The 27,102-nt window shown below is 44.3% G+C and overlaps 2 protein-coding genes across 16 annotated transcripts in view; one reads left to right on the forward strand and one right to left on the reverse strand.

The window, feature by feature from the left end:
- The window catches only part of LOC115188734 (R3H domain-containing protein 1), a 46,400-nt gene extending 42,143 nt beyond the window's left edge, over positions 1–4,257 (reverse strand). For all 11 annotated transcript variants that reach the window (XR_003876591.1, XM_029747523.1, XM_029747520.1 and 8 more), the window contains exon 1: positions 4,153–4,257. The gene's annotated coding sequence lies outside the window, so the exon portion shown is untranslated. The remainder of the gene's footprint in view (positions 1–4,152) is intronic.
- Positions 3,301–25,879, forward strand: LOC115188738 (DNA annealing helicase and endonuclease ZRANB3-like). Of its 5 annotated transcripts, none has more exons than XM_029747539.1 (10): positions 3,301–3,462; positions 4,891–4,997; positions 5,297–5,474; positions 14,480–14,498; positions 14,821–14,999; positions 16,477–16,708; positions 17,462–17,547; positions 18,667–18,838; positions 23,669–23,803; positions 25,555–25,879. In XM_029747539.1, exons 3-10 carry the CDS (start codon positions 5,320–5,322, stop codon positions 25,765–25,767), a joined length of 1,191 nt encoding a protein of 396 aa, XP_029603399.1. In that variant the 5' UTR covers positions 3,301–3,462; positions 4,891–4,997; positions 5,297–5,319; the 3' UTR covers positions 25,768–25,879. The 5 variants fall into 5 exon arrangements, with proteins under 5 accessions (XP_029603399.1, XP_029603403.1, XP_029603401.1 ...); XM_029747543.1 differs by lacking the exon at positions 3,301–3,462 and adding an exon at positions 4,307–4,362; XM_029747541.1 differs by lacking the exon at positions 3,301–3,462 and adding an exon at positions 4,518–4,556.
- Positions 25,880–27,102: the final 1,223 nt, after the last annotated feature.

Genomic DNA, 27,102 nt, shown 5'->3' on the forward strand with positions numbered 1-27,102 from the left:
AAATAGAATGATTATTCTAATTCTATAGTTAGAATATAATAGTGGGGACTTTTAATAGTGTTGTTTGACATGACAACAAATGAAAATGCCAGGGAGGAGATATTGTGACAAGGTAGGAACCAAAGTGTTGTTTCCAAGAGGACCCTATAACCTTTGGCTATATTGAATGTTCTCTTAGCTACTTCATGTAGTGAACATATTCATGCTTTGCGTATTCCTCTGATTTAGAAGATACTGTTGCACAAACATGCTGATTTAGGTCTAAACCATCACTGGTAGTATCAGGCTGTAAAGCTAATTACGTTTGCTCAGACTCAATACATTTATTAACTACAAGTGCACCTCTTCATCCTCAGGAGGCTGAAGAAATGTTGCTTTTCACCTAAAACCCTCAAAACCTTTTACAGATGTACAATTGAGAGCATCCTGTTGGGCTGTATCACCGCCTGGTACAGCAACTGCACCACCCTCAACCGCAAGGCTCTCCAGAGGGTAGTGAGGTCTGCACAACACATCACCGTAGGTGTAGGTGTCCTGTAGGTGCCCTCCAGGACACCTACACCACCCGATGTCACAGGAAGGCCAAAAAGATTATCAAGGGAAACAACGACCCGAGCCACTGCCTGTTCACCCCACTACCATCTAGAAGGCCAAGCCAATACAGGTGCATCAAAGCTGGGACCAAGAGACTTAAAAATTGCTTCCATCTCAAGGCCATCAGACTGTTAAACAGCATCACTAACACAGAGAGGCTGCTGCCTACATACAGACTCAAATCATTGGCCACTTTAATAAATGGATCACAAGTCACTTTATATAATGTTTACATACCCTACATTACTATTCTCATATGTATATACTGTACTCTATACCATCTACTGCATCTTGGCTATACCGCTGGGCCATCGATCATCCATATATTTATATGGACATATTCTTATTCCATCCCTTTACATTTGTGTGTATAAAGGTAGTTATGGAATTGTTAGATATTACTGCACTGTCAGAACTAGAAGCACAAGCATTTCGCTACACTCGCATTAACTTCCGCTAACCATGTGTATGTGGCCAACTACAATTTGATTTAGATTTGAACTAGTTAACTAGCTAGCCAGCTAACTAGCGATTAATGGCAAACAAGATTTAGGCCAAACTTGTCAAGACAAACTAGCGGTTGTCAGATGTAAGAAACACAAGCTAATAGTGTTGTTATAAAACGCTAGGGGATTTACATTAAGAATCAAAGTGAAAACAGCATCATTGTCATCAACATTTTTGCATGTGCTACATTGACCATGCAGACTGAACACAAGTGTCTCGTGGTCAAGCAACAACAAATGGTGCTAGGTGGGGCTAGGTCTGTGTGGAAAGTGGCATGGAGAGATAGAGAGCAGAGAGAGACGACTTTACACACGGTGTATCACATTTAACAAACCAAACATTAAAATACCGCTATAGAAGGTAAAGTAAAAACCCAAACCGGTCCATGCATCAATACCAGTATATCGTAAAATACGGTGTACCGCCCAGCTCTACTACTAACCACAGAAAATATGCTCAAGTCAATTGTAGTATGTTATTAGAGTGCTACTAATTAATGGAGATGTTCAGAGCGAATATAAAACGTAGTTATAGGGGACATCATGTGTTATTTGTTCCAATCCCTTAAAAACTGAAGTAAATAATAGATGCTGTCAGAGTAGGAGGAAAGCTCTCCCTGTCCCTTAGCAAGAGACGCTGGTGACATCTGATCACATGTCACTACAGTTACAAGTTCACCAACTAGAGTAGCTACGCCACCAACACGGTCACTGAATCTCATAAACCCAACAGCCTAGCAAACTGCCAGCAGTCTCCTGTTATGCACCCAATCCATAAACAAAGAGGAATCAATCACGTTGCAATGTTCACTGTGTCAAGCTGTGAAACAGGATGGGCCTACCTACGTTACTGACGTCTGACAATACCATGAGGAGGAAGATGGATAAGAACATAAAGCATTTAGCGTACAATTTCATCATGATCCCCCCCCCCCCCCCACCACACACAGACGCACGCTTGCGCGCGAGCACACACACCTGAGTAAATAACTCAGAAGAAATTACACAGCATCAGGCTATTCAATATTCTGAATTTACACCCCTAATTTGGACATAAATCAAGAGTTGTGTCACTGCACTCCGAATCGTTGCGCATCGTCTCAGAATTAATGGCAGCACTAGACAACCAGGATAGATAGTTCATAACTCAGGCAAGAAGTGTGCCTCCTTGACTTTATAAATAGACATTAAAATAAAATACGGCAATGAAAGTTATAAAACTGTAGCCTAGCATAAGTCACTCTCAAACCAAGCTATAGCCCTAATGTTTACAGAACAATATAACTACTCATCAAACAAACCCACAGTGGAGTTCTGCATCTAGCTATTAGCTAACTGGAGCATTTCCTCTTTGATTAACGAATGTCAAAGCCAGACAAAAAAGGGACCACTATTTCAACAAAACTGCGGTGTCTCGGCAACGCTTCATACATTAGCCTATTAGGCCTTGCGTTTTAATTTGCTGTGAGAAGTGACGGATGTGCTTAGTTAGGCTATATTTCCCCACCAAGTTCTCCATTTACGGCAATACCATAACACTATCCTAATGAGCCTCCCTTGGGTTGAACAGGCAGCAGGGAAACACTCATGTAGTAGACTCTGCATCCTCATTATAGAAGCGGTAGCAAAGACACTGAGCTGACAACATGTCACCCATTTACTTTAGTAGAATAAAACACTTCATCACACCAGCCAAGCCAATGGTAGGCACCATAATTACTGTAGGTATTTTTATGTTTTTACCTTTATTTAACTAGGCAAGTCAGCTAAGAATAAATTATTTTTTAACAATGACGGCCTACACCGGCAAAACCCGGACGAAGCAGGGCCAATTGTCCACCGCCCTATGGGACTCCCAATCACGGCCGGTTGTAATACAGCCTGGATTCGACCCAGGGTGTCTGTAGTGACGCCTCTAGCACTGAGATGCAGTGCCTTAGACCGCTGCACCACTCGGGAGCCCAGGTATGCCTGCATAGAGAGATCCCAGCAAATTGGCAATCAAATTACACGTTATTGGTGGCATGATAGTGATTGAACATTAATACATTCCCTACTTTAGAATGAAAGCCTGAAAACAAGCCCTGTCAGTGAGTTCTTTCAGCACTCCATCCCTCTGACAAGAGGAATAGCAAGCGACATGAGGACAGCTGAACATGATACATATAGAGAAGTGTCATGCAGAATATGTCAAACACAATTAGCGTCATGGTCATGACATGCCTTGAAATAAGACGTTGCCCATGCTCCAATTACGAACTGCACCAGAGCTCGAGGACTATGTGAAGGAGTGTTTTGTTTGTGTATTGTGAACGGGTGAGAACTGCGGTGGAAGGACACCTCTTGTGGATGTTCTCAACAGGTACCTCGGACTGGGGAGCAACGTTGTTCTCTCCACCATCTTAGCATGTTATTTATTCTCACATTGACATATACAGGCTGTGAACCATTGCCCTTTGCGGACAGCTAACGCGAAAACAAAGTTACTTCAAAAGGCACGAACGGCAGGATATAACGTTAGTGTTCCTTAGTTCTACCAACTAGAACAGTTATTTCAAACATATATATTTAGTTTGTACAGAGGTATCCTCCCTGCATGCCTAAAATGCATAGCTAACTAGCTAGTTACTATTGTTAACTAGCCAACAGCGAGTTTGCAAAGCTAGCTAGTTATTGATGAGGCAAACGAGCAGGCCTTGCTTGCGGCGCTTCGGGGGACGCTAGGTACGTTAGCTAACCACGATAAATGATAACTATTTTAGCTAACTAGCTCGTTACCAATGACTTGTTTGTATTAAAATCAAGCAATCTAAACGCAACTCTTACCTGTGCCAAGTTGAACTTTGAATTCCTTTGAGTTTAGCTAGCTAGCCAACAAGCTAGTTAGCTAACGTAGCCCTTCGTCTCGACAAATTATTCCGACCTTAGCTAGTTAGCTAACTAAGCTAGCTAAATTTGCCACTAAGATTGCAATTTGATAACCTAACTACACAAATTCACCGTTAATCCCCACAAAGAACGTGTGCGAAGAAACAAACACATGTTGTCTTACCAGAAACGTTGACAAAACAGAATGATGTATAAAAACAGCTGTAGCAGCGTGTGTCCACGGAAAAGATCAGTGTGTAGCGACAACAGACCGAGGCTAACATTCGGCACAAGACGAAACAGTAAATCCGGGACATTGGAGAGTACAGCAGGAAGCATTGGGACTGACAGTTTGCCCAGCAAATCCGAATGAGCGTCCAGTGATCGTTCTACTGTAGGGGTCATGTACTACTACAATTAGATGTAATTGAGCATGCTTTTGAGTCTGATAGAAGTCGATATGCATTTGAAATCACTTAGAAAAGTATCGTTGGGGAAGAAAAAAAACTGCTTTTTAGTCAAGATTCTAGAAAGTTGCAGGCTTCTTATCTTGAACGCAACTCCTATGGAATCCGCTACGCAAACTACGTAGCTACTGTCAAAGTTTCCCGCGAAACTACTGCACATGTAAATCTGTATCAAAACATTTCTGCACCGGTGGTCTGTATCCTCTTACTAATGATTTTTTTCAAACTAACAAGTGCAAAGCTTAGCATGTATAATCTCTTGTACATGGTTTGAATTTAGTTGAGCTGTAGCTAAAAACGTGGAGAGTATTTGCTGTGCAAAGCTAGCTAGTTAGCTAACGTTACCGTGGAAGTTAATGTAACCGTATTTGTCAGAGTACCTTTGTAACCATCCTCCTGTATCCCTATTCTTCCTAGCATCAATAGTCTTCTCGTTCTTTGTCTTACCTTAACAGATATCCTTGCACTGGGTAACCCAGCAGTCTCTTAGCACCTTACCAGTGAGAGCAGAGGAGCGGTCATCTCGTGGCAGTTCAGCAGCCTGTTACTGATATTGTCGCAGGTAAATACATGCCTTGAGATGACAGTTGAGCTGAGACATGGTGCATGACCAAGCTGTAAAACAACACTGAAGGCATTTTAGTCATTTAGCAGACGCTCTTATCCATAGTTTCTTACATTAGTGAGTGCATACATTTTCATACTGGCCCCCGTGGGAATCGAACCCACATGGAGGCAAATTTGAGTTGTGCCTCCATTTTTGCAAAATGCCAAAGCCAGGCCAGATGATTAATTGTCAGCCAGGGTTGTTTTTTCTTCTTACTGATGTTTTTTCGCTTTCTCTTTTCATTCTATGCAAAGGCATCTAAAAGTCAAGACGGGCCATGAGTGAGGTCCAGGATAGGGATTGTGATCCCCAGAACTCCCATGTTGACAGGAGATGGGACAGTCAGTTGTCAGTCCTCCCAGACAAGCTACAACAGAGACTGATGCCATTCCAAAAGGAGGGGGTCAAATTTGCCCTATCAAAGAATGGAAGGTAGGTGGTTGTTAGTGAACTGGTAATCAATCAATCAAATGAATTGATTTATAAATCAAATCAAATCAAATTTATTTATATAGCCCTTCGTACATCAGCTGAAATCTCAAAGTGCTGTACAGAAACCCAGCCTAAAACCCCAAACAGCAAGCAATGCATGTGAAAGAAGCACGGTGGCTTCTTTATAAAGCCCTTTTTACATCAACAGCTTTGTCACAATGTACTTTACAGTAACCCGGCCAAGGCCCCAAACAGTAAGCAGAAGCACAGTTTGTGCTCACTTTATTCACTAAGTCATTTTTACTTTAAAAGCCCAAAAAATAGTTAAAATGTGTATTAACCTGTTTAGGATAGGGGGCAGTATTTTCACGGCCGGATAAAAAACGTATCTGATTTAATCTGGTTATTACTCATGCCCAGAAACTATAATATGCATATAATTATTTTATTTGGATAGAAAACACCCTAAAGTTTCTAAAACTGTTTGAATGGTGTCTGTGAGTATAACAGAACTCAAATGGCAGGCCAAAACCTGAGAAGATTCCATACAGGAAGTGCCCTCTCTGACCATTTCTCGGCCTTCTATAGCCTCTTTGTGGAAAACAGAGGATCTCTGCCGTAACGTGACATTTTCTAAGGCTCCCATAGGCTCTCAGAAGGCGCCAGAACGGGGAATGATGACTCTGCAGTCCCTGGGCGGAAAACAGTAGGGGATTTGGAAAGTGGTCGATCTGAGAACAATGACACGGGTGTGCGCGTGCACGTGAAGACACCATTTTCTTCTTTCAGTCTTTGAACGAAAACAACGTCTCCCGGTCGGAATATTATCACTATTTTACGAGAAAAATCGCATAAAAATGGATTTTAAACAGCGTTTGACATGCTTCGAAGTACGGTAATGGAATATTTTGAAATTTTTTGTCACAATACGCGCCGGCGCGTCACCCTTCAGATAGTGTCTTGAACGCAAGAACAAAACGCCGCTATTTGGATATAACTATGGATTATTTGGAACCAAAACAACATTTGGTGTTGAAGTAGAAGTCCTGGGAGTACATTCTGACGAAGAACAGCAAAGGTAATCCAATTTTTCTTATAGTAAATCTGAGTTTGGTGAGTGCCAAACTTTGTGGGTGTCAAAATAGCTAGCCATGATGGCCGGGCTATCTACTCAGAATATTGCAAAATGTGCTTTCACCGAAAAGCTATTTTAAAATCGGACACCGCGATTGCATAAAGGAGTTCTGTATCTATAATTCTTAAAATAATTGTTATGTTTTTTGTGAACGTTTATCGTGAGTAATTTAGTAAATTCACCGGAAGTGTTCGGTGGGAATGCTAGTTCTGAACGTCACATGCTAATGTAAAAAGCTGGTTTTTGATATAAATATGAACTTGATTGAACAAAGCATGCATGTATTGTATAACATAATGTCCTAGGAGTGTCATCTGATGAAGATCATCAAAGGTTAGTGCTGCATTTAGCTGTGGTTTTGGTTTTTGTGACATTATATGCTAGCTTGAAAAATGGGTGTCTGATTATTTCTGGCTGGGTACTCTCCTGACATAATCTAATGTTTTGCTTTCGTTGTAAAGTCTTTTTGAAATCGGACAATGTGGCTAGATAAAGGAGAGTCTTGTCTTTAAAATGGTGTAAAATAGTCATATGTTTGAAAAATGGAAGTTTTTGGATTTTTGAGGAGTTTGTCATTCACGCCACGCTCTATCATTGGATATTGGCGAGGTGTTCCGCTAGCGGAACATCTAGATGTAAGAGGTTTTAAGCCTGTAGCCTGAATCACCTCAGCCTCACACAATGTGAGCAGCAGAAGAAAAAGCCAGCCAGTGCCAGACTACTCGTCCGTCCCAGCCAGCCAGTCAGTCAGTCAGTCAGTCAGTGGATGTAAGAATCCCAGGGGACAGTCAGGTCAGAGTAGTCAGCCTGAGCAGTAGATCAATACAGGGACAGTAGAAGTGCTGTACTGTGAGGATTAGTCATCCAGTCAATATGTTGGAGGTATCAATGTGACAGTAAACACTATCTGGGCTTTGTAGGGCTCTGTGTACGGTTTCTCCATGGAGACTAGTGATGCAAGCTGTTAGTAATCAGGAGAGCAGGGCCAGGTGCTGTGTTGGAGTTGTTGTAGTGGGACCAGAGGCTGAGGCGGATCAGAGCAACACACACATTGACTGCCATGTTTGGTTTGTCTTTTAGGACACCCTCCGTGGACAGAGGTTGACATGTTTGTATTGAAGACCTCTAGCTAATAGTTGTAAATTATACAGACTCTTCTAATAGAGAATCAGGTTGTTTGATTGCCCACCCCGCATCAATATGTAGCCTGGTTTGGAATTAAGTTGATGCCAATTTATTTATTTGTAATGGAATTTAGAAAGGCTGGGAGCCTGCCACTAATCTGGGAGCCTGCCACTAATCTGGGAGCCTGACACTAATCTGGGAGCCTGCCACTAATCTGGGAGCCTGATACTAATCTTTTTATGATAATGTAGTGTCAGTTACATTGCATTCCACTCGGGCATAATGTCAGTTACATTGCATTCCACTCGGGCATAATGTCAGTTACATTGCATTCCACTCGGGTATAATGTCAGTTACATTGCATTCCACTCGGGCATAATGTCACTTGGCTTAAAAATTCTATTTGAATGAGGTTGTGCGAAGTACATCACATGCCATCTAACTAAAGCGTTATTGTAAGTGTCTGCCGGGGCCACTTGTAAGGGTTGCCACGCCGACGCTGGTGTTACAACAGATCAATAGACAGACTGTGTTGTTGCTTCTCTTGCCTGAGCTTCAAAATTACTGTGAAATTCAATACCACAGCCGATGTTGATGTGTGCATCAAATCCCCGGACCCCAACACAGGTCCCCAAACACACAACTGGTCCCCGATGATATTCTCAGTTTGGATGTCATGTGTGATTTGTCACATCCTTAGCCAATAGATTTAAAGATATGACTTAAAATAAGTTTAAACTACCCCCCTCCTTATTGTATGATATAAACAGTGTTTCATTTGAGATGGGGGTGTAATTGTCAGCCAGGCGTTTGCTTTGCTGAGCCAGACTAAGCAGAAACGGCTCTACATCAATTATAAAGGCTTATTATTGAATTAATTACAAAATGCTGATTCATCACGATGCACTGACGAGGAAAATGTGACAAGTATGTAAAATAGCTTTATTTGCATGCTGACATAGGCCTAATGAATGACTTAGCTTAATGATCCTAGAGCTTGTAGATCTCATAGGATTAGTGAGGTGTGTTCCCATTAAAAAAAGTTTTCAAGTTTTATTGTTTTCACGTGCACAAGTACAGTGAAATGCCTTTTTTTGCTAACTCTAAACCCGACAATACAGTAATCAATAACTGTATAATACTAAAAATAACATAAGATTGTTGATATTGAAAGATAATCCCAGTACTTAAATAGCCTATCTGCCCGTTGATAAGAAAGCATGAATAATATGAATGAATGGTAATGTATGAGGCTCAGTGTAAGTAGTCTAGTCGATGCTCCATTCATTGAAGACAAGACAAAAGACTTAAATGATTGTGTGGAAGGTCAAAGACCCCGCCTCCATCCTGGGAGGAAGAGCTACCTTTACAGACATCGTGGTGCTGGTGGGTTTCACAGATAACATTAAAAAGTTGTTCAACGTGCTGTTGTCAAGCAACGGTGGCAGTCAGAGCATCCTCCATGAAACCAGCTGTCTGGCTGAACGGGCGTCCTATTCCCTGTATAGTGCATTACTTTTGACAACAGCCTGGGCTAAAAAGTAGTGCACTATATAGGGATCAGGGTGCCTTTTGGGATGCACCCAGGCTATTGAAAGAAGAATGATTAATGCGTGGAGAAATGGAAAGCACCTGGCTGAAAGGAGCCTCTCTCGCTGTCTTTCTCCCTCTGTTTTCTCTATCTCTCTCTCTCTCTCAATTTCTCCCTCCCTCTCTCCATCTCTCTACTCCCATTGTGTGTGTATGCATTATGCTGGTTGAGCAGAGTGGGCTGGCAATTAGAAGAAACACCAGTGGAAGGTGCTCATTAATCATGCTGTTCAACTGAAGCGGAGGGAGGGAGGGGGATCACAACTGCTTTTCTCATGGGTAGACTAGCTCTACCTACCTAGGTTACATTTTGAATACAACATCTCATGATCATTGCAGACTAGCTCTACCTACCTGGGTTACATTTTGAATACAACATCTCATGATCATTGCAGACTAACTCTACCTACCTGGGTTACATTTTGAATACAACATCTCATGATCATTGCAGACTAGCTCTACCTACCTGGGTTACATTTTGAATACAACATCTCATGATCATTGCAGACTAGCTCTACCTACCTGGGTTACATGTTGAATACAACATCTCATGATCATTGCAGACTAACTCTACCTACCTAGGTTACATTTTGAATACAACATCTCATGATCATTGCAGACTAGCTCTACCTACCTGGGTTACATGTTGAATACAACATCTCATGATCATTGCAGACTAGCTCTACCTACCTAGGTTACATTTTGAATACAACATCTCATGATCATTGCAGACTAGCTCTACCTACCTGGGTTACATTTTGAATACAACATCTCATGATCATTGCAGACTAGCTCTACCTACCTGGGTTACATTTTGAATACAACATCTCATGATCATTGCAGACTAACTCTACCTACCTGGGTTACATTTTGAATACAACATCTCATGATCATTGCAGACTAGCTCTACCTACCTAGGTTACATTTTGAATACAACATCTCATGATCATTGCATACTGGTGTTGCCTACCTGGGTTACATTTTACATTCAAGTAATTTAACAGACGCTCTTATCCAAAGAGACTTACAATCAGTCCATTCTACTAAAGAAGCCCAAACCACCACGAACAGCCATGATAATCATAATTAGGAGTAGCCTAAAACCTATTTCAATATACAGTGCATTCTGAAAGTATTCAGACCACTTGACTTTTTCTAAAATTGATTGCATAGTTTTTTCCCCCCTCATCAATCTACACACAATACCCCATAATGACAAAGCAAAAACAGGTTTTTAGAAATGTTTGCAAATGTATAAAAAAATGGAAATATCAAATGTACATAAGCATTCAGTACTTTGTTGAAGCACCTTTGTCAGCAATTACAACATTGAGTCTTCTTGGGTATGACGCTACAAGCTTGGCACACCTGTATTTGGGGAGTTTCTACCATTCTTCTCTGCAGATCCTCTCAAGCTCTGTCAGGTTGGATGGGGGAGCGTCGCTGCACAGCTATTTTCAGGTCTCTCCAGAGATGTTCGATCGGTTTCAAGACCGGCTCTGGCTGGGCCACTCGAGCATTCAGAGACTTGTCCCGAAGCCACTCCTGCGTTGTCTTGGCTGTGCGCTTAGGGTCGTTGTCCTGTTGGAAGGTGAACCTTCACTCTGGAGCAGGTTTTCATCATGGATCTCTCTGTACTTTGCTCCGTTCATCTTTCCCTCGACCCTGACTAGTCTCCCAGTTCCTGCCGCAGAAAAACCTCCCCACAGCATGATGCTGCCACCACCATGCTTCACCATAGGGATGGTGCCAGGTTTCCACCAGACGTGACACTTGGCATTCAGGCCAAAGAGTTCAATCTTGGTTTTATCAGACCAGAGAATCTTGTTTCTCATGGTCTGGGAGTCCTTTAGGTGCCTTTTGGCAAATTCCAAGCAGGCTGTCATGTGCCTTTTACTGAGGAGTGGCTTCCGTCTGCCCACTCTACCATAAAGGCCCGTCTGGCCACTCTACCATAAAGGCCTGATTGGTGGAGTGCTGCAGAGATGGTGGTCCTTCTGGAAGGTTCTCCCATCTCCATACAAGAACTCTGGAGCTCTGTCAGAGTGACCATTGGGTTCTTGGTCAACTCCCTGACCTCCTTTGGACCTCCCCCTCCCTTTGGTTTTCTATCCCCAGGGAAGGGGTCTGAATACTTTCCGAAGGCACTGTAGCTACTATCTGAAAAATAAATGCTAGAAAGAGTGTTAGTGGAATCTGTTATGAACAGGGAAGTGTAGCTAAAGCCTGTTTTGTAAAGGCTGGTGGAGGGAACAGGCTAACAGCTTATAACCTTGTGAGCAGGGTAATAAAACTGTCATCATTGATCTGTGGAGCTACTACACTTAGAATTGCAAAGGGAGGAAGCTGTTGTGTGATTATTTTTGGAGTGGCAGTGGCTCTGTTGTATCCAACTGATGGAAAGACCTGAATGGAAATCATATCTCTTATTTGTGCTGATATTGCTTATGTCATAATACATTTAGCAATATCAACTTGATTCTTAGTTTGAAATGGTGACCATAGTCTAGGCTATATTGTTACTGCACACTCACTAGACTAATATCTCTCATATATATATATATATATATATATATATATATACACGTCTTCAGAAAGTATTCATACCCCTTGACTTATTCCACATTTTGTTGTGTTAGTGTTACGTTACCCAGCAAGAATGTCGCCCAAACAGAAGAGGGAACTAACAGAGTCACTGACAACAGCCAAAACAGGTGAGGTTTAGGAGGGCTTCTGAAAGACACTCATGGGGGTGTCCACTGGAAGTTGACTAGCAACAACAACTGGGACCTAAAAGACACCCACCATGAGCGCCAACTAAATTTTCCCAAGAAGAGGCAAACAAAAGGACAAACCCACAACTTGAAGACAGGAAACAAACTCAACATCAGATGAAGGAATGTTTGTGTAAAAATCACAATAGGAAGCGCCAACTGAAGGTGTTAACCTTTAGTCGAGAGTTTCAAGTCCTTGGTGTTTTTGGACCATGGTAGTTCATTGGTGATGTGGACACCAAGGAACTTGAAACTCTCGACCCGCTCCACTACAGCCCTGTCGATGTTAATGGGGGCCTGTTTGGCCCTCCTTTTCCTGTAGTCCACGATCAGCTCCTTTGTTTTGCTCACATTGAGGGTGTGGTGCCAGGACAACAACGTTAGGTCTCTCACCTCCTCCCTATAGGCTGTCTCATCGTTGTTGATCAGGCCTACCACTGTTGTGTCGTCAGCAAACTTAATGATGGTGTTGGAGTCATGCTTGGCCACGCAGTCGTGGGTGAACAGGGAGTACAGGAGGGGACTAAGGACACATCCCTGCATGCTGCATAACATGATGCTGCCACCACCATGCTTCACGGTGGGGACGGTGTTAGACGGGTGATGCACTGTTCCTGGTTTTCTCCAGACATCTCAGAGTCTCAGGTGCCTTTTTTCAAACTCCAGTCGTGCTGTCAAGTGCCTTTTTTTCAGGAGTGGCTTCCGTCTGGCCACTCTCCCATAAAGCCCAGATTGGTGAAGTGCTGTAGATACACAGTTGTTCTTCTGGCATGTTCTCCCATCTCAGTCAAGGAACTCTGTACTTTTGTCAGTGGTCATTGAGTTCTTAGTCACCTCTCTGAGCAAGGTCCTTCTTGCCCAGTTGTTCGGTTTGGTCAGACGGCCAGCTGTAGACAGAGTCTGGGTAGTTGCATATTTCTCTCAATGATGGAGACCCACTGTGCTCTTGGAAACAATTGTTTTATACCCTTCCCCAGATATATGCCTCATCACAATTATATCTTGGAGCTGTACAGACAGTTCCTGGACTTCAGGGTATAGTTCCTGCTCTGACATGCACTGTCATCTGTGGGACCTTATATAGACAGGTGGGTTTCTTTCTATGTCCAAACAATTGAATTGGTCGCAGGTGGACTCCAATCAAGTTGTGGTGACGTCTCATCGTTGATCAAAGGAAATTGGATGCACCTGAGCTCAATTGGGAGTGTCATAGCAAAGGGGTGTGAATACTTACAGTATGTAAATTAGATATTTCTGTATTTCATTTTCAGTAAATTAGCAGCTTTCTAAAAACATGTTTTTACTTTGTCATTATGGGTAGAGAGAAATTCAGGCTGTAACACAACAAAATGTGGAATAAGTCAAGGGGTGTTAATACTTTCTGAAGACACTGTACATACATACTCACTCACACACTACACTGACACTCCCACACAAACCCACACACGTTCATATACACTACATACACTAACACACGCTAACACACATACCGACACAACACAAACACACATTCACGTGCACACACACGCGCACTTCTACACTCATCATTGTTAGTGCTACTCTGTTCTTTATTTTACTCTTATTATTGTCTATCCTGATGTCTAGTCACTTTACCCTGCCTTCATGTACATATCTACCTCAAATACCTTATTATTATCTATCCTGATGTCTAGTCACTTTACCCTGCCTTCATGTACATATCTACCTCAAATACCTTATTATTATCTATCCTGATGTCTAGTCACTTTACCCTGCCTTCATGTACATATCTACCTCAAATACCTTATTATTATCTATCCTGATGTCTAGTCACTTTACCCTGCCTTCATGTACATATCTACCTCAAATACCTTATTATTATCTATCCTGATGTCTAGTCACTTTACCCTGCCTTCATGTACATATCTACCTCAAATACCTCGTACCTCTGCACATTTATCTGGTACTGGTACTTCCTGTATATAGCTGCACATTGATCTGGTACTTCCTGTATATAGCTGCACATTGATCTGGTACTTCCTGTATATAGCTGCACATTGATCTGGTACTGGTACTCCTTGTATATAGCTCCACATTGATCTGGTACTGGTACTTCCTGTATATAGCTGCACATTGATCTGGTACTTCCTGTATAACTCCATTCTTGTGTATTTAATTGCATTCCTCTTGTGTTACAATTTTTTATTTATATTATTATTTTTAAACTCTGCGTTTTTGGGAAGGGCTCGTGAACAAGCATTACACGGTAAAGTCTACACCAGCTGTATTCGGCGCATGTGATTAATCCATTTTGATTTGATTGCTAGTGCAATATTGCATGAACACATGAAGTATTCTATGTCCTCCACTCTCAACCCCTGTCGTTCTCTTCTCTGTTTCAGGTGTATGATCGCAGATGAGGTAAGCCGTGAAGCACACACAACCCAACTCCCCAGTCCTATCAAATCTATTTCCCTCAAATAATATATGCTATGCTCCCTCTGAATTAATTTGTCAAGTTTAAGAAACCTTCCTAGCCATGTAATCATTTTTGACACAGTCATTGTAGAATCTGTTGGTGTCTCAGAATTTCACGAACACTCCATCACATGCTGTTTGCTTACTTTTGAGCCAGGCAATGATTGTGTTCGGTTTATTTTGTTTTTGAAATGAGTTTTCATCGATTATATACATACATCATTGTTTTCATCCTCCATATTGTATTGTTAATCCTCTTCTCCAGATGGGTCTAGGGAAGACAGTGCAGGCTATCTCTGTGGCCTACGCCTACAGACAGGAGTGGCCTCTGCTCATCGTGGTGCCCTCCTCTCTAAAGTACCCCTGGATCGAGGAGTTGGAGAGGTGGATCCCTGAGCTCAACCCTGGAGATATTAACCTGGTGGAGACCAAGAGTGACACGCTGTACGTTACCCATTTTAACTTCACCTGGACTCTGGTCTGCTTTTCCTGCGCTACTTGGTTGTGGTCCTGGTTTCCCTACTGAAGTTCTCCACCTGTTAAAATGCAGGTTCATGTTTTTCGTTTGTTCTGGAGGCACCTCTGCAGAGTGGTCACTAACTAGCACAGCCACAAAGTCATCAAATCTTAAACCTAACCTTAACCACACTGCTAACCCTAATGTCTAACCTTAACCACACTGCTAACCCTAATGTCTAACCTTAACCACACTGCTAACCCTAATGTCTAACCTTAACCACACTGCTAACCCTAATGTCTAACCCTAACCACACTGCTAACCCTAATGTCTAACCTTAACCACACTGCTAACCCTAATGTCTAACCTTAACCACACTGCTAACCCTAATGTCTAACCCTAACCACACTGCTAACCCTAATGTCTAACCCTAACCACACTGCTAACCCTAATGTCTAACCCTAACCACACTGCTAACCCTAATGTCTAACCCTAACCACACTGCTAACCCTAATGTCTAACCCTAACCACACTGCTAACCCTAATGTCTAACCCTAACCACACTGCTAACCCTTATGTCTAACCCTAACCACACTGCTAACCCTAATGTCTAACCCTAACCACACTGCTAACCCTAATGTCTAACCCTAACCACACTGCTAACCCTAATGTCTAACCCTAACCACACTGCTAACCCTAACCACACTGCTAACCCTAATGTCTAACCCTAACCACACTGCTAACCCTAACCTTAACCACACTGCTAACCCTAATGTCTAACTATAACCTTCAATTAAGACCAAAAAGCTAATTTTTGTTTTCATGATTTTTACAACATAGTACATGTTGACTTTGCAGCTGGTCTATCTAAGGGAGATCTTTCAGTTCTGCCTCCTGGACAAGACTCATGACAATAAACGTTAACCTGCAGTTTAAAATTGTAAATGTGAAAATTTATATTTTCATTCCTGCTAAATGAATGTCTATTTTCTCAATCAATTTAGTTCAAGTTGACAGTATCAGTACAGCAGCAGTCAATGTTTTCACTGTTCGAGATTATTGATCATCGGTGTCTCTGTCCACTCTACAGAGGCAGTACGGTAACAGTGTTGGGTTACGACCCATTATAACACACTATAACCCTCTGTGTCTGTTATATAGGGGGATCTGTAGCAGTAAGGTAACAGTGTTGGGTTACGGGCTGCTCACCACAGAAGCATTATAACACACTATAACACATTATAACCCTCTGTCTGTTATATAGGGGGATCTGTAGCAGTAAGGTAACAGTGTTGGGTTACGGGCTGCTCACCACAGAAGCATTATAACACACTATAACACATTATAACCCTCTGTGTCTGTTATATAGGGGGATCTGTAGCAGTAAGGTAACAGTGTTGGGTTATGGGCTGCTCACCACAGAAGCATTATAACACATTATAACCCTCTGTGTCTGTTATATAGGGGGATCAGTAGCAGTAAGGTAACAGTGTTGGGTTACGGGCTGCTCACCACAGAAGCATGCCCCCTGGTGGAGGCTCTGACCAGACAGAGGTTTAATGTGGTGGTGGTGGATGAATCCCACTACCTTAAGTCCAGGAACGCAGCCAGGTCTAAGATACTGGTACCACTCATCCAGAACGCCAAGCGGGCCATCCTACTGACGGGCACCCCGGCCCTGGGACGGCCAGAGGAGGTACGGTACCCCCGAAGGTCCAAACATCTGAACACGCCATCCCCCAATCACACATTTCTGTTCTATTCTGACATTTCAACCAGCTTGGCCCGCTGGGATCCTATACATTCCTTTAATCTGCCTTCAGTATTTCACAGACACAGATATGTATTGAACCTGTCTGTACCTAGAGGAAGCATGAAGGGCTGGTTAAATACAGATGGTCTGGAAGCCATTGCAGCTCTATTCTTTCTGTAGTATTTGTAACTTTAACATGACACACACCACAGAGCCCGTGCCAGAGAAGCAGCATCCCTCCCTTCCTTCCACCCACACGTTACTATTGTTCACTACAGCAAAGCTTTCACTCCCCTGTTGAACAGCAGAGTATTCTTGGCTCCACTGTGCTGCTGCAGGGCTTTGATGAGGACATTCACACTGACTCTACTTATTCACATGGTTGCTGCCTGAAAAGCTCCATTTGAATAATTGTCCATTATTATCATCATGGCAGAAATGTTCCGTTTAGTATCTTGAAGAGTGATGATGGTTAGAATGGAGGGGAAGAACACATCTGCCACACCTCTCTCTATCTCTCTCTCTCTCTCTCTCTCTCTCTCTCTCTCTCTCTCTCTCTCTCTCTCTCTCTCTCTCTCTCTCTCTCTCTCTCTCTCTCTCTCTCTCTCTCTCTCTCTCTCTCTCTCTCTCTCTCTCTCTCTCTCTCTCTCTCTCTCTCTCTCTCTCACACACATTCCATTTATTATGTTTCCACAGCTCTTTATGCAGATAGAGGCTCTCTATCCTAGGATGTTTGGAACGTGGAGTGACTACGCCAAACAATACTGTAACGCCCACTACAGGTAACGCCCTACATACAAACACACAGTAATATTGACCGTTGGCATGGTGAAAATGCTACATCTCCCACTTTCCTCCCAAAATGACAAACAGCAGTGTGTACATACTGGGCATAATGACACTGCAGCAGACAGACACACTGACCCAAACCCTGGTGTCTGTCCCTCCCAGGTTCTGTGGTAACAGGAGACAGTGGGACTGTTATTATCTGTCCCTCCCAGGTTCTGTGGTAACAGGAGACAGTGGGACTGTTATTATCTGTCCCTCCCAGGTTCTGTGGTAACAGGAGACAGTGGGACTGTTATTGTCTGTCCCTCCCAGGTTCTGTGGTAACAGGAGACAGTGGGACTGTTATTGTCTGTCCCTCCCAGGTTCTGTGGTAACAGGAGACAGTGGGACTGTTATTGTCTGTCCCTCCCAGGTTCTGTGGTAACAGGAGACAGTGGGACTGTTATTGTCTGTCCCTCCCAGGTTCTGTGGTAACAGGAGACAGTGGGACTGTTATTGTCTGTCCCTCCCAGGTTCTGTGGTAACAGGAGACAGTGGGACTGTTATTGTCTGTCCCTCCCAGGTTCTGTGGTAACAGGAGACAGTGGGACTGTTATTGTCTGTCCCTCCCAGGTTCTGTGGTAACAGGAGACAGTGGGACTGTTATTATCTGTCCCTCCCAGGTTCTGTGGTAACAGGAGACAGTGGGACTGTTATTATCTGTCCCTCCCAGGTTCTGTGGTAACAGGAGACAGTGGGACTGTTATTATCTGTCCCTCCCAGGTTCTGTGGTAACAGGAGACAGTGGGACTGTTATTATCTGTCCCTCCCAGGTTCTGTGGTAACAGGAGACAGTGGGACTGTTATTATCTGTCCCTCCCAGGTTCTGTGGTAACAGGAGACAGTGGGACTGTTATTGTCTGTCCCTCCCAGGTTCTGTGGTAACAGGAGACAGTGGGACTGTTATTGTCTGTCCCTCCCACGTTCTGTGGTAACAGGAGACAGTGGGACTGTTATTATCTGTCCCTCCCAGGTTCTGTGGTAACAGGAGACAGTGGGACTGTTATTGTCTGTCCCTCCCAGGTTCTGTGGTAACAGGAGACAGTGGGACTGTTATTGTCTGTCCCTCCCAGGTTCTTTGGTAACAGGAGACAGTGGGACTGTCGTGGTGCCTCTCATCTGGAGGATCTCCACCAGCGTCTCAGTGAGATCATGATCCGGAGGCTGAAGGTCCAGGTCCTCCCCCAGCTACCCCCCAAAATACGCCAGCGGATCCCCTTCGACCTGCCCAAAGACGCTGCCAAGGTAACGGACGGACAGACAGGAAGACAGACCGAAACACACACACACACACGCTGACAAACGGCTGGACGGATGGACGGACCCCTCTAGGCAGAGGGGAGACGGGGTGCTAAATATTCTGAAAATATCCCCTCATTATCATATCTCTCTCTCTCACACTTCCCCACCCTCCCTCTCTTGCTCTCCCATCCTGTTGCTCGGCAATAGTATCCAATTTACACTAATTATCATTTTATCTCCCATTGCCATATGGTTTTTATTTCAGTCTTGCCCTTTTCTGTTCATAAGTAAAGTAGCCTTTCATACTGATCAGCACTAGCTATCTGTTCTATAAAACTGAATTAATATTCAAACATTAGCCAGTTCATTTCTATTTCATTGAGCTATATTTCCATCATATCTGTATTTTGTGGGCTCTTTTATCCACGATGAGCTCTGTGGACAGTATACTCAGCTCTCTACCCTGTGAGCTCTCTACCCTGTGAGCTCTATACCTCAAATAAAATGTATTTATAAAGCCCTTCTTACATCAGCTGATATCTCAAAGTGTTGTACAGAAACCCAGCCTAAAACCCCAAACAGCAAGCAATGCAGGTGTAGAAGCACGGTGGCTAGGAAAAACTCCCTAAAAAGGCCAGAACCTAGGAAGAAACCTAGAGAGCAACCAGGCTATGAGGGGTGGCCAGTCCTCTTCTGGCTGTGCCGGGTGGAGATTATAACAGAACATGGCCAAGATGTTAAAATGTTCATAAATGACCAGCATGGTCAAATAATAATAATCACAGTGGTTGTGAAGGGTGCAACAGTTCAGCACCTCAGGAGTAAATGTCAGTTGGCTTTTCATAGCTGATCATTGAGAGTATCTCTACCGCTCCTGCTGTCTCTAGAGAGTTGAAAACAGCAGGTCTGGGACAGGTAGCACGTCCGGTGAACAGGTCAGGGTTCCATAGCCGCAGGCAGAACAGTTGAAACTGGAGCAGCAGCACGGCCAGGTGGACTGGGGACAGCAAGGAGTCATCAGGCCAGGTAGTCCTGAGGCATTGTCCTAGGGCTCAGGTCCTCCTCCTCCGAGAGAGTATTAGAGAGGGCATACTTAAATTCACACAGGACACCGGATAAGACAGTAGAAATACTCCAGATATAACAGACTGAGCCTAGCCCCCCGACACATAAACTACTGCAGCATAAATACTGGAGGCTGAGACAGGAGGGGTCAGGAGACACTGTGGCCCCATCACATATACCTCTGTACCCTGTGAGCTCTATAGCTCTGTACCCTGTGAGCTCTATACCTGGTGAGTTCTATATCGTGTGAGCTCTATACTCTGATCTCTATACCCTGTAAGCTCTATAGCTCTACCCTGTGAGCTCTAAACTCTGTGTACTCTATACTCTGTGAGCTCTATAAACTCAGTGTGAACTCCATAATCTCTTAATTAGCCTCTGTGTGAGCTCTCTAGTCTAGTGTGTAAACTACTCTGTGAGCTCTAAACTCTGTGCCCTCTGTCCTCCGCTACGCTCCTCTCTGTGCTGCTGTGTAAGGCTGAAGTAATGAGGTAGAACTCATCCTCTGTTCCCTCTCATCCTCTGTTACCTCCGTCAGCCAGAGGAATACATGGCCAGCACATTCCCTATTTTCTCTCTCTCTGATCTCTCTCTGTCATCTCTCTCTGTCATCTCTCTCTGTCATCTCTCTGATCTCTCTCGTTCTCTGATTCTCTCTCTCTCTCTCTCTCTCTCTCTCTCTCTCTCTCTCTCTCTCTCTCTCTCTCTCTCTCTCTCTCTCTCTCTCTCTCTCTCAGTACAAAGAGACCTCACCTGCTGCTGCACTCCAAAATCACATGCTGTCAACACACACACACACACAGACACACACACACACACACTCTCCTCAGCCTACGCTCTCCACTGGCTGGCTAATTTATGGACTGTATGTATGCAGTCAGTGTGAATGAAATAAGAATATATGCATGTATGGGGTTTATCTACAGTGCATTCAGAAAGTATTCAGACCCCTTGACTTTTTCCACATTTTGTTACGTTACAGCCTTGTTATAAAATCGATTACATTTTTTTTTTTCAATCCTCAGCAATCTACACAGAATACCCCATAATGACTGTTTGCTATGAGGCTCAGCTGCATCCTGTTTCCATTGATCATCCTTGAGATGTTTCTACAACTTGATTAGTGTCAAGCTGTGGTAAATTCAATTGATTGGACATGATTTGGAAAGGCACACACCTGTCTATATAAGGTCCCACAGTTGACAGTGCATATCAGAGGCACAGGAATTGTCCATAGAGCTCCGAGACAGGATTGTGTCGAGGCATAGATCTGGGGAAGGGCCTTGGTTAGGGAGGTGACCAAGAACCTGATAGTCACTCTGACAGAGCTCCAGAGTTCCTCTGTGGAGATGGGAGAACCTTCCAGAAGGACAACCATCTCTGCAGCACTCCACCAATCAAGCCTTTATGGTAGAGTGGCCAGATTCTCTGGTCTGATGAAGCCAAGATGGAATCTTTGGCCTGAATGCCAAGTGTCAAGTCTGGAGGAAACCTGGCACCATCCCTACGGTGAAGCATAGTGGTGGCAGCATCATGCTGTGGGGATGTTTTTCAGCGGCAGGGACTGGGAGACTAGTCAGGATCGAGGGAAAGATGAACGGTGCAAAGTCCTCAGACTGGGGCGACGGTTCACCTTCCAACAGGACAACGACCCTAAGCACACAGCCAAGACAACACAGGAGTGGCTTCAAGACAAGTCTCTGAATCTTCCTCAGTGGCCCAGCCAGAGCCCGGACTTGAACCCGATCGAACATCTCTGAAGAGACCTGAAAATAGCAGTGCAGCTCCACATCCAACCTGACAGAGCTTGAGAGGATCTGCAGAGAAGAATGGGAGAAACTCCCCAAATACAGGTGTGACAAGCTTGTAGCGTCACACCCAAGAAGACTCAAGGCTGTAATCGTTGCAAAAGGTGTTTCAACAAAGTAATGGGTAAAGGGTCTGAATACTTATGTAAATGTGATATTTCAGTTTTCAATTTTTTTATAAATTAGCAAGCATTTCTAAAAAACTGTTTTTGCTTTGTCATTATGGGGTATTGTGTGTAAATTGAAGGAGAAAAATAACAATTTAATTAATTTGAGAATAAGGCTGTAATGTAACAATGTGAAAAAAGTCCAGGGGTCTGAATACTTTCCGAATGCCCTGTGTGTCTAAATATCATAATATATAGCTTGTCTTCGTACTTACATACCAAAGTTAAGGGGACATGTATGTGACTGTGTCTTAGTTGTAAATGAGAACTTGTTCTCAACTGGCCTACCTGGTTAAATAAAGGTGCCTCAGATCTGTACAATTCAGATGTATCTGTCTGGTGTATCTGTTGTCCTCTCAGAGCTGCTTCCTACTGCCTTTCTACAGTAATACCCCTAACTCCCTTAAATACTCCTTCATACTGCCTTTCTACACTAATACCCCTATACTCCCTTAAATACTCCTTCATACTGCCTTTCTACAGTAATACCCCTATACTACCTTAAATACTCCTTCCTACTGCCTTTCTACAGTAATACCCCTAACTCCCTTAAATACTCCTTCATACTGCCATTCTACAGTAATACCCCTAACTCCCTTAAATACTCCTTCCTACTGCCATTCTACAGTAATACCCCTAACTACCTTAAATACTCCTTCCTACTGCCTTTCTACAGTAATACCCCTAACTACCTTAAATACTCCTTCATACTGCCATTCTACAGTAATACCCCTAACTCCCCTAAATACTCCTTCATACTGCCGTTGTACAGTAACTCCACTAAATACTCCTTCATACTGCCGTTGTACAGTAACCCCTAAATACTCCTTCATACTGCCGTTGTACAGTAACTCCCCTAAATACTCCTTCATACTGCCGTTGTACAGTAACTCCCCTAAATACTCCTTCATACTGCCGTTGTACAGTAACTCCACTAAATACTCCTTCATACTGCCGTTGTACAGTAACCCCTAAATACTCCTTCATACTGCCGTTGTACAGTAACTCCACTAAATACTCCTTCATACTGCCATTCTACAGTAATACCCCTAACTCCCCTAAATACTCCTTCATACTGCCGTTGTACAGTAACTCCCCTAAATACTCCTTCATACTGCCGTTGTACAGTAACTCCCCTAAATACTCCTTCATACTGCCGTTGTACAGTAACTCCCCTAAATACTCCTTCATACTGCCGTTGTACAGTAACTCCACTAAATACTCCTTCATACTGCTGTTGTACAGTAACTCCCTAAATACTCCTTCATACTGCCGTTGTACAGTAACTCCCCTAAATACTCAATAGCTTCATACTGCCGTTGTACAGTAACTCCCCTAAATACTCCTTCATACTGCCGTTGTACAGTAACTCCCCTAAATACTCCTTCATACTGCCGTTGTACAGTAACTCCCCTAAATACTCCTTCATACTGCCGTTGTACAGTAACTCCCTAAATACTCATTGTGTTTCACCTTGAGAGCAGACTGTGTGTGTGATTTATTGTATTGGGCTAGTGTGTTCTCCATCTTCAACATCCCCTTGTCACAATCCAGCTATAATTGGGCTAGCCCATGTGACCTACCTAGGCACTACTGACGTGAGGAGAGGAGAGGAGCAGCGTCTTTGGGAATTGTCTTCTTTTTCTCCCTCCTTTCTCTCCACCTGAAGGAGAAGTAGGCTACCATCCACAGCAGCATGTTCTGCCCTTAGAGCTGCAAACAGAGAAGAGGGGAAAGAGAAGGAAACAGACAGGCCTTTTGACACGTGTGTGTGTGTGTGTGTGTGCGCGCAGGAAGCGAGCGGCAGCTTGGAGGAGTGGGAGCGCCTGATGAGGACGATGGGTTCGGGGGTCTCTGCCACAGACAACCCCTTCACTGAAGTCATGGGGCTCGTGACACGCATGTACAAACAGACCGCCATCGCTAAGGTACAGTGTATATACACACACAGGCACCTAACCCCCTCCTGGCCCAGCACTTCTGCACCGTTCTAGAAAAGGGTCTTCTCTCTCTCTCTCGCTCTCTCTCTCTCTCTCTCTCTCTCTCTCGCGCTCTCAGCTCCTCTCTCTCTCTCTCTCTCGCTCTCTCTCTCTCTCTAGAGAGATTGTTTGTTGAAGGGCGGTGTCAAAAGGTGACAAGCATGTTTTTTTCTTCTTAGGTGCAAGGCCCTCCCTCCCATAGGTTATTATGCTTCACATTACTCAGAGTGCATCGCCATGGGAACAGAGTGAAGGTCTGCCACCCCTTAGTGAAAGCATTCTGGCTGGCCATCATAACTCTGGACAGCTATAACTGTGGCCTTTCAATTCCTCAGTTTTTTTCTAAAGTAAACCTTTTCGACACAGCAGACCGAACCCAAATATAGCGGAACCTTTCCAAGGTGTTAATTCTAATGGGGTTGCCATGGTAACACCGCCAGGCAAGAATGTCAGCCGTTAACTTCCAGGTGACTTTAAGTGAAGGAAGCTGGCTTGGTACGCAGGATACAAACGTTTTTCAACAGTCAACAGAAAACAAGCACAGATAGTACCTCTCCCTGTTTCGCTCTGTTTTGGACAGTTTTACTTTTGTTTGGTGTCTAACTGAACATGACCCAGGCTCCTCTGTAATAAGGACCCTGCACCAAGGTTAACAAAGCCTCAGACAGCCTCAGACAGCCTCAGCCTGCTGAACGTAATCAGCGGAGGAATCCTTCCTCACCGGTTGGCTTGTTTCGCTCCGTCTTGTTTGCTGATTGGTTTTTCTCTCGGTTTCCCTTCCTCCTCCTCCGCTTGATTAAAGTTCACCGTTGCGTCGCTGTAGACGTGTCATCCTCCTGTCTCATTTCCTCGCCCATCCCTTTTGGTTGGCTGCTGCTACACACACTGACAGAAAATAACTTTTGGGGGGGTGAGTGGATACACACACACACACATCTCATGTCACTTCTGAAGCGTATGTGAATGCCTGGCGAGTGGACTATGGATGCATCCCAAATGGCACCCTATTCCCACATGGTGCACTACTTTTGACCAGAGCTCACTGGGCCCTGGTCAAAAGTAGTGCACTACATAGGGAATAGGGTGTCATTTTGGGACCGAGTTCGGCAGTGTGGAGGGGGACAGGGTTTTTATTTTTACCCCGTCTACCAGCAGCAGCAGATGCTCCCAATTACCCAGAGACCCTGCTGCCTCTGATGATGGACTTTAAAGAGAGATAACATATCACTGCTTCAGTGGACAGGAAGTTTGTGTTGCACTAATTAAACTTCTGCAGAGTTAAAAGCAACCCAGTAATGAGAAGTTCCCATTAGCAGATGGAGGAGGGGGCTTCTAGCTAGACCTGCTTAGACCTACTTTCATTATCCCCCTCTGAGAGGAAAGGCCTTCTCATAATTAAACAGTCCATGTCTCTAGGTGAGCGAGGAGAGACTGGTGAGAGACTGGTGACAGAGGTCTGAAGTCCAGGAGGTGTGTGGCATGTGGACAGCAGGACAGGACTGTCGATTGGGGGGGGGGGGGTCGTATAAGTGGTCCTTCATGACAAATATTTGTGAAGTCTTGAGTATGTGTCTCATAGCAATTCATGATTCATTCCCTTCCTTCCATTGGTTGATTTCCCTGTATGGCCTTACATAGAGATGTATTCTAATATGTTGTTATTGCATTTCTATTGGCCCCTCTGTGGTCTCCTCCTATAGGCTGGAGCAGTGAAAGACTACATAAAGATGCTGCTGGAGACTGAGAAGTTAAAGTTCCTGTTGTTCACTCATCACCTGACCATGCTACAGGCATGTACCGAGGCTGTCATCGAAGCCAAGGTAACTGTTGTTCCCTCATCACCTGACCATGCTACAGGCATGTACCGAGGCTGTCATCGAAGCCAAGGTAACTGTTGTTCACTCATCACCTGACCATGCTACAGGCATGTACCGAGGCTGTCATCGAAGCCAAGGTAACTGTTGTTCCCTCATCACCTGACCATGCTACAGGCATGTACCGAGGCTGTCATCGAAGCCAAGGTAACTGGTGTTCCTCATCACCTGACCATGCTACAGGCATGTACCGAGGCTGTCATCGAAGCCAAGGTAACTGTGTTCCCTCATCACCTGACCATGCTACAGGCATGTACCGAGGCTGTCATCGAAGCCAAGGTAACTGGTGTTCCTCATCACCTGACCATGCTACAGGCATGTACCGAGGCTGTCATCGAAGCCAAGGTAACTGGTGTTCGCTCATCACCTGACCATGCTACAGGCATGTACCGAGGCTGTCATCGAAGCCAAGGTAACTGTTTCCTCATCACCTGACCATGCTACAGGCATGTACCGAGGCTGTCATCGAAGCCAAGGTAACTGGTGTTCGCTCATCACCTGACCATGCTACAGGCATGTACCGAGGCTGTCATCGAAGCCAAGGTAACTGTGTTCGCTCATCACCTGACCATGCTACAGGCATGTACCGAGGCTGTCATCGAAGCCAAGGTAACTGGTGTTCCCTCATCACCTGACCATGCTACAGGCATGTACCGAGGCTGTCATCGAAGCCAAGGTAACTGTTTCGCTCATCACCTGACCATGCTACAGGCATGTACCGAGGCTGTCATCGAAGCCAAGGTAACTGGTGTTCCCTCATCACCTGACCATGCTACAGGCATGTACCGAGGCTGTCATCGAAGCCAAGGTAACTGTGTTCACTCATCACCTGACCATGCTACAGGCATGTACCGAGGCTGTCATCGAAGCCAAGGTAACTGGTGTTCCTCATCACCTGACCATGCTACAGGCATGTACCGAGGCTGTCATCGAAGCCAAGGTAACTGTTGTTCACTCATCACCTGACCATGCTACAGGCATGTACCGAGGCTGTCATCGAAGCCAAGGTAACTGTTGTTCACTCATCACCTGACCATGCTACAGGCATGTACCGAGGCTGTCATCGAAGCCAAGGTAACTGTTGTTCACTCATCACAACTAATGGACACGCACACCTCTCCCACTGTTCAGCAGCCCCTTCTGTCACCGATTCACCATTAAGGGGCCATCTCTCTCCCTCTCCCTGACACAGCACACAGATGTGCCCTCAGGTACTTTCTCAGACCTGTCAAACTATTGTGGAGATGATTCCATAGCTGTCTTCAAATCCTAAAACACTTACAGGTTGAGGAAGTTACTCTAGAAGCTAGCAGATTCATTACTTACCAACAACAGCTGCAAATCCCACTAAAACTACATCCCACTTTGAAGTTC

Source organism: Salmo trutta, unplaced genomic scaffold (assembly GCF_901001165.1).
Source record: "Salmo trutta unplaced genomic scaffold, fSalTru1.1, whole genome shotgun sequence".
Lineage (NCBI taxonomy): Eukaryota > Metazoa > Chordata > Actinopteri > Salmoniformes > Salmonidae > Salmo > Salmo trutta.

What these genes read in the sequence shown, in the direction of transcription:
- LOC115188738 (XM_029747539.1), top strand. Translation starts at nt 5,320, where the DNA reads ATGAGTGAGGTCCAGGATAGGGATTGTGATCCCCAGAACTCCCATGTT. An exon ending in TGCCCAAAGACGCTGCCAAG is followed by an intron (nt 18,839 to 23,668) that starts GTAACGGACGGA and finishes GTGTGCGCGCAG; the next exon opens with GAAGCGAGCGGCAGCTTGGA. An exon ending in AACAGACCGCCATCGCTAAG is followed by an intron (nt 23,804 to 25,554) that starts GTACAGTGTATA and finishes CTCCTCCTATAG; the next exon opens with GCTGGAGCAGTGAAAGACTA.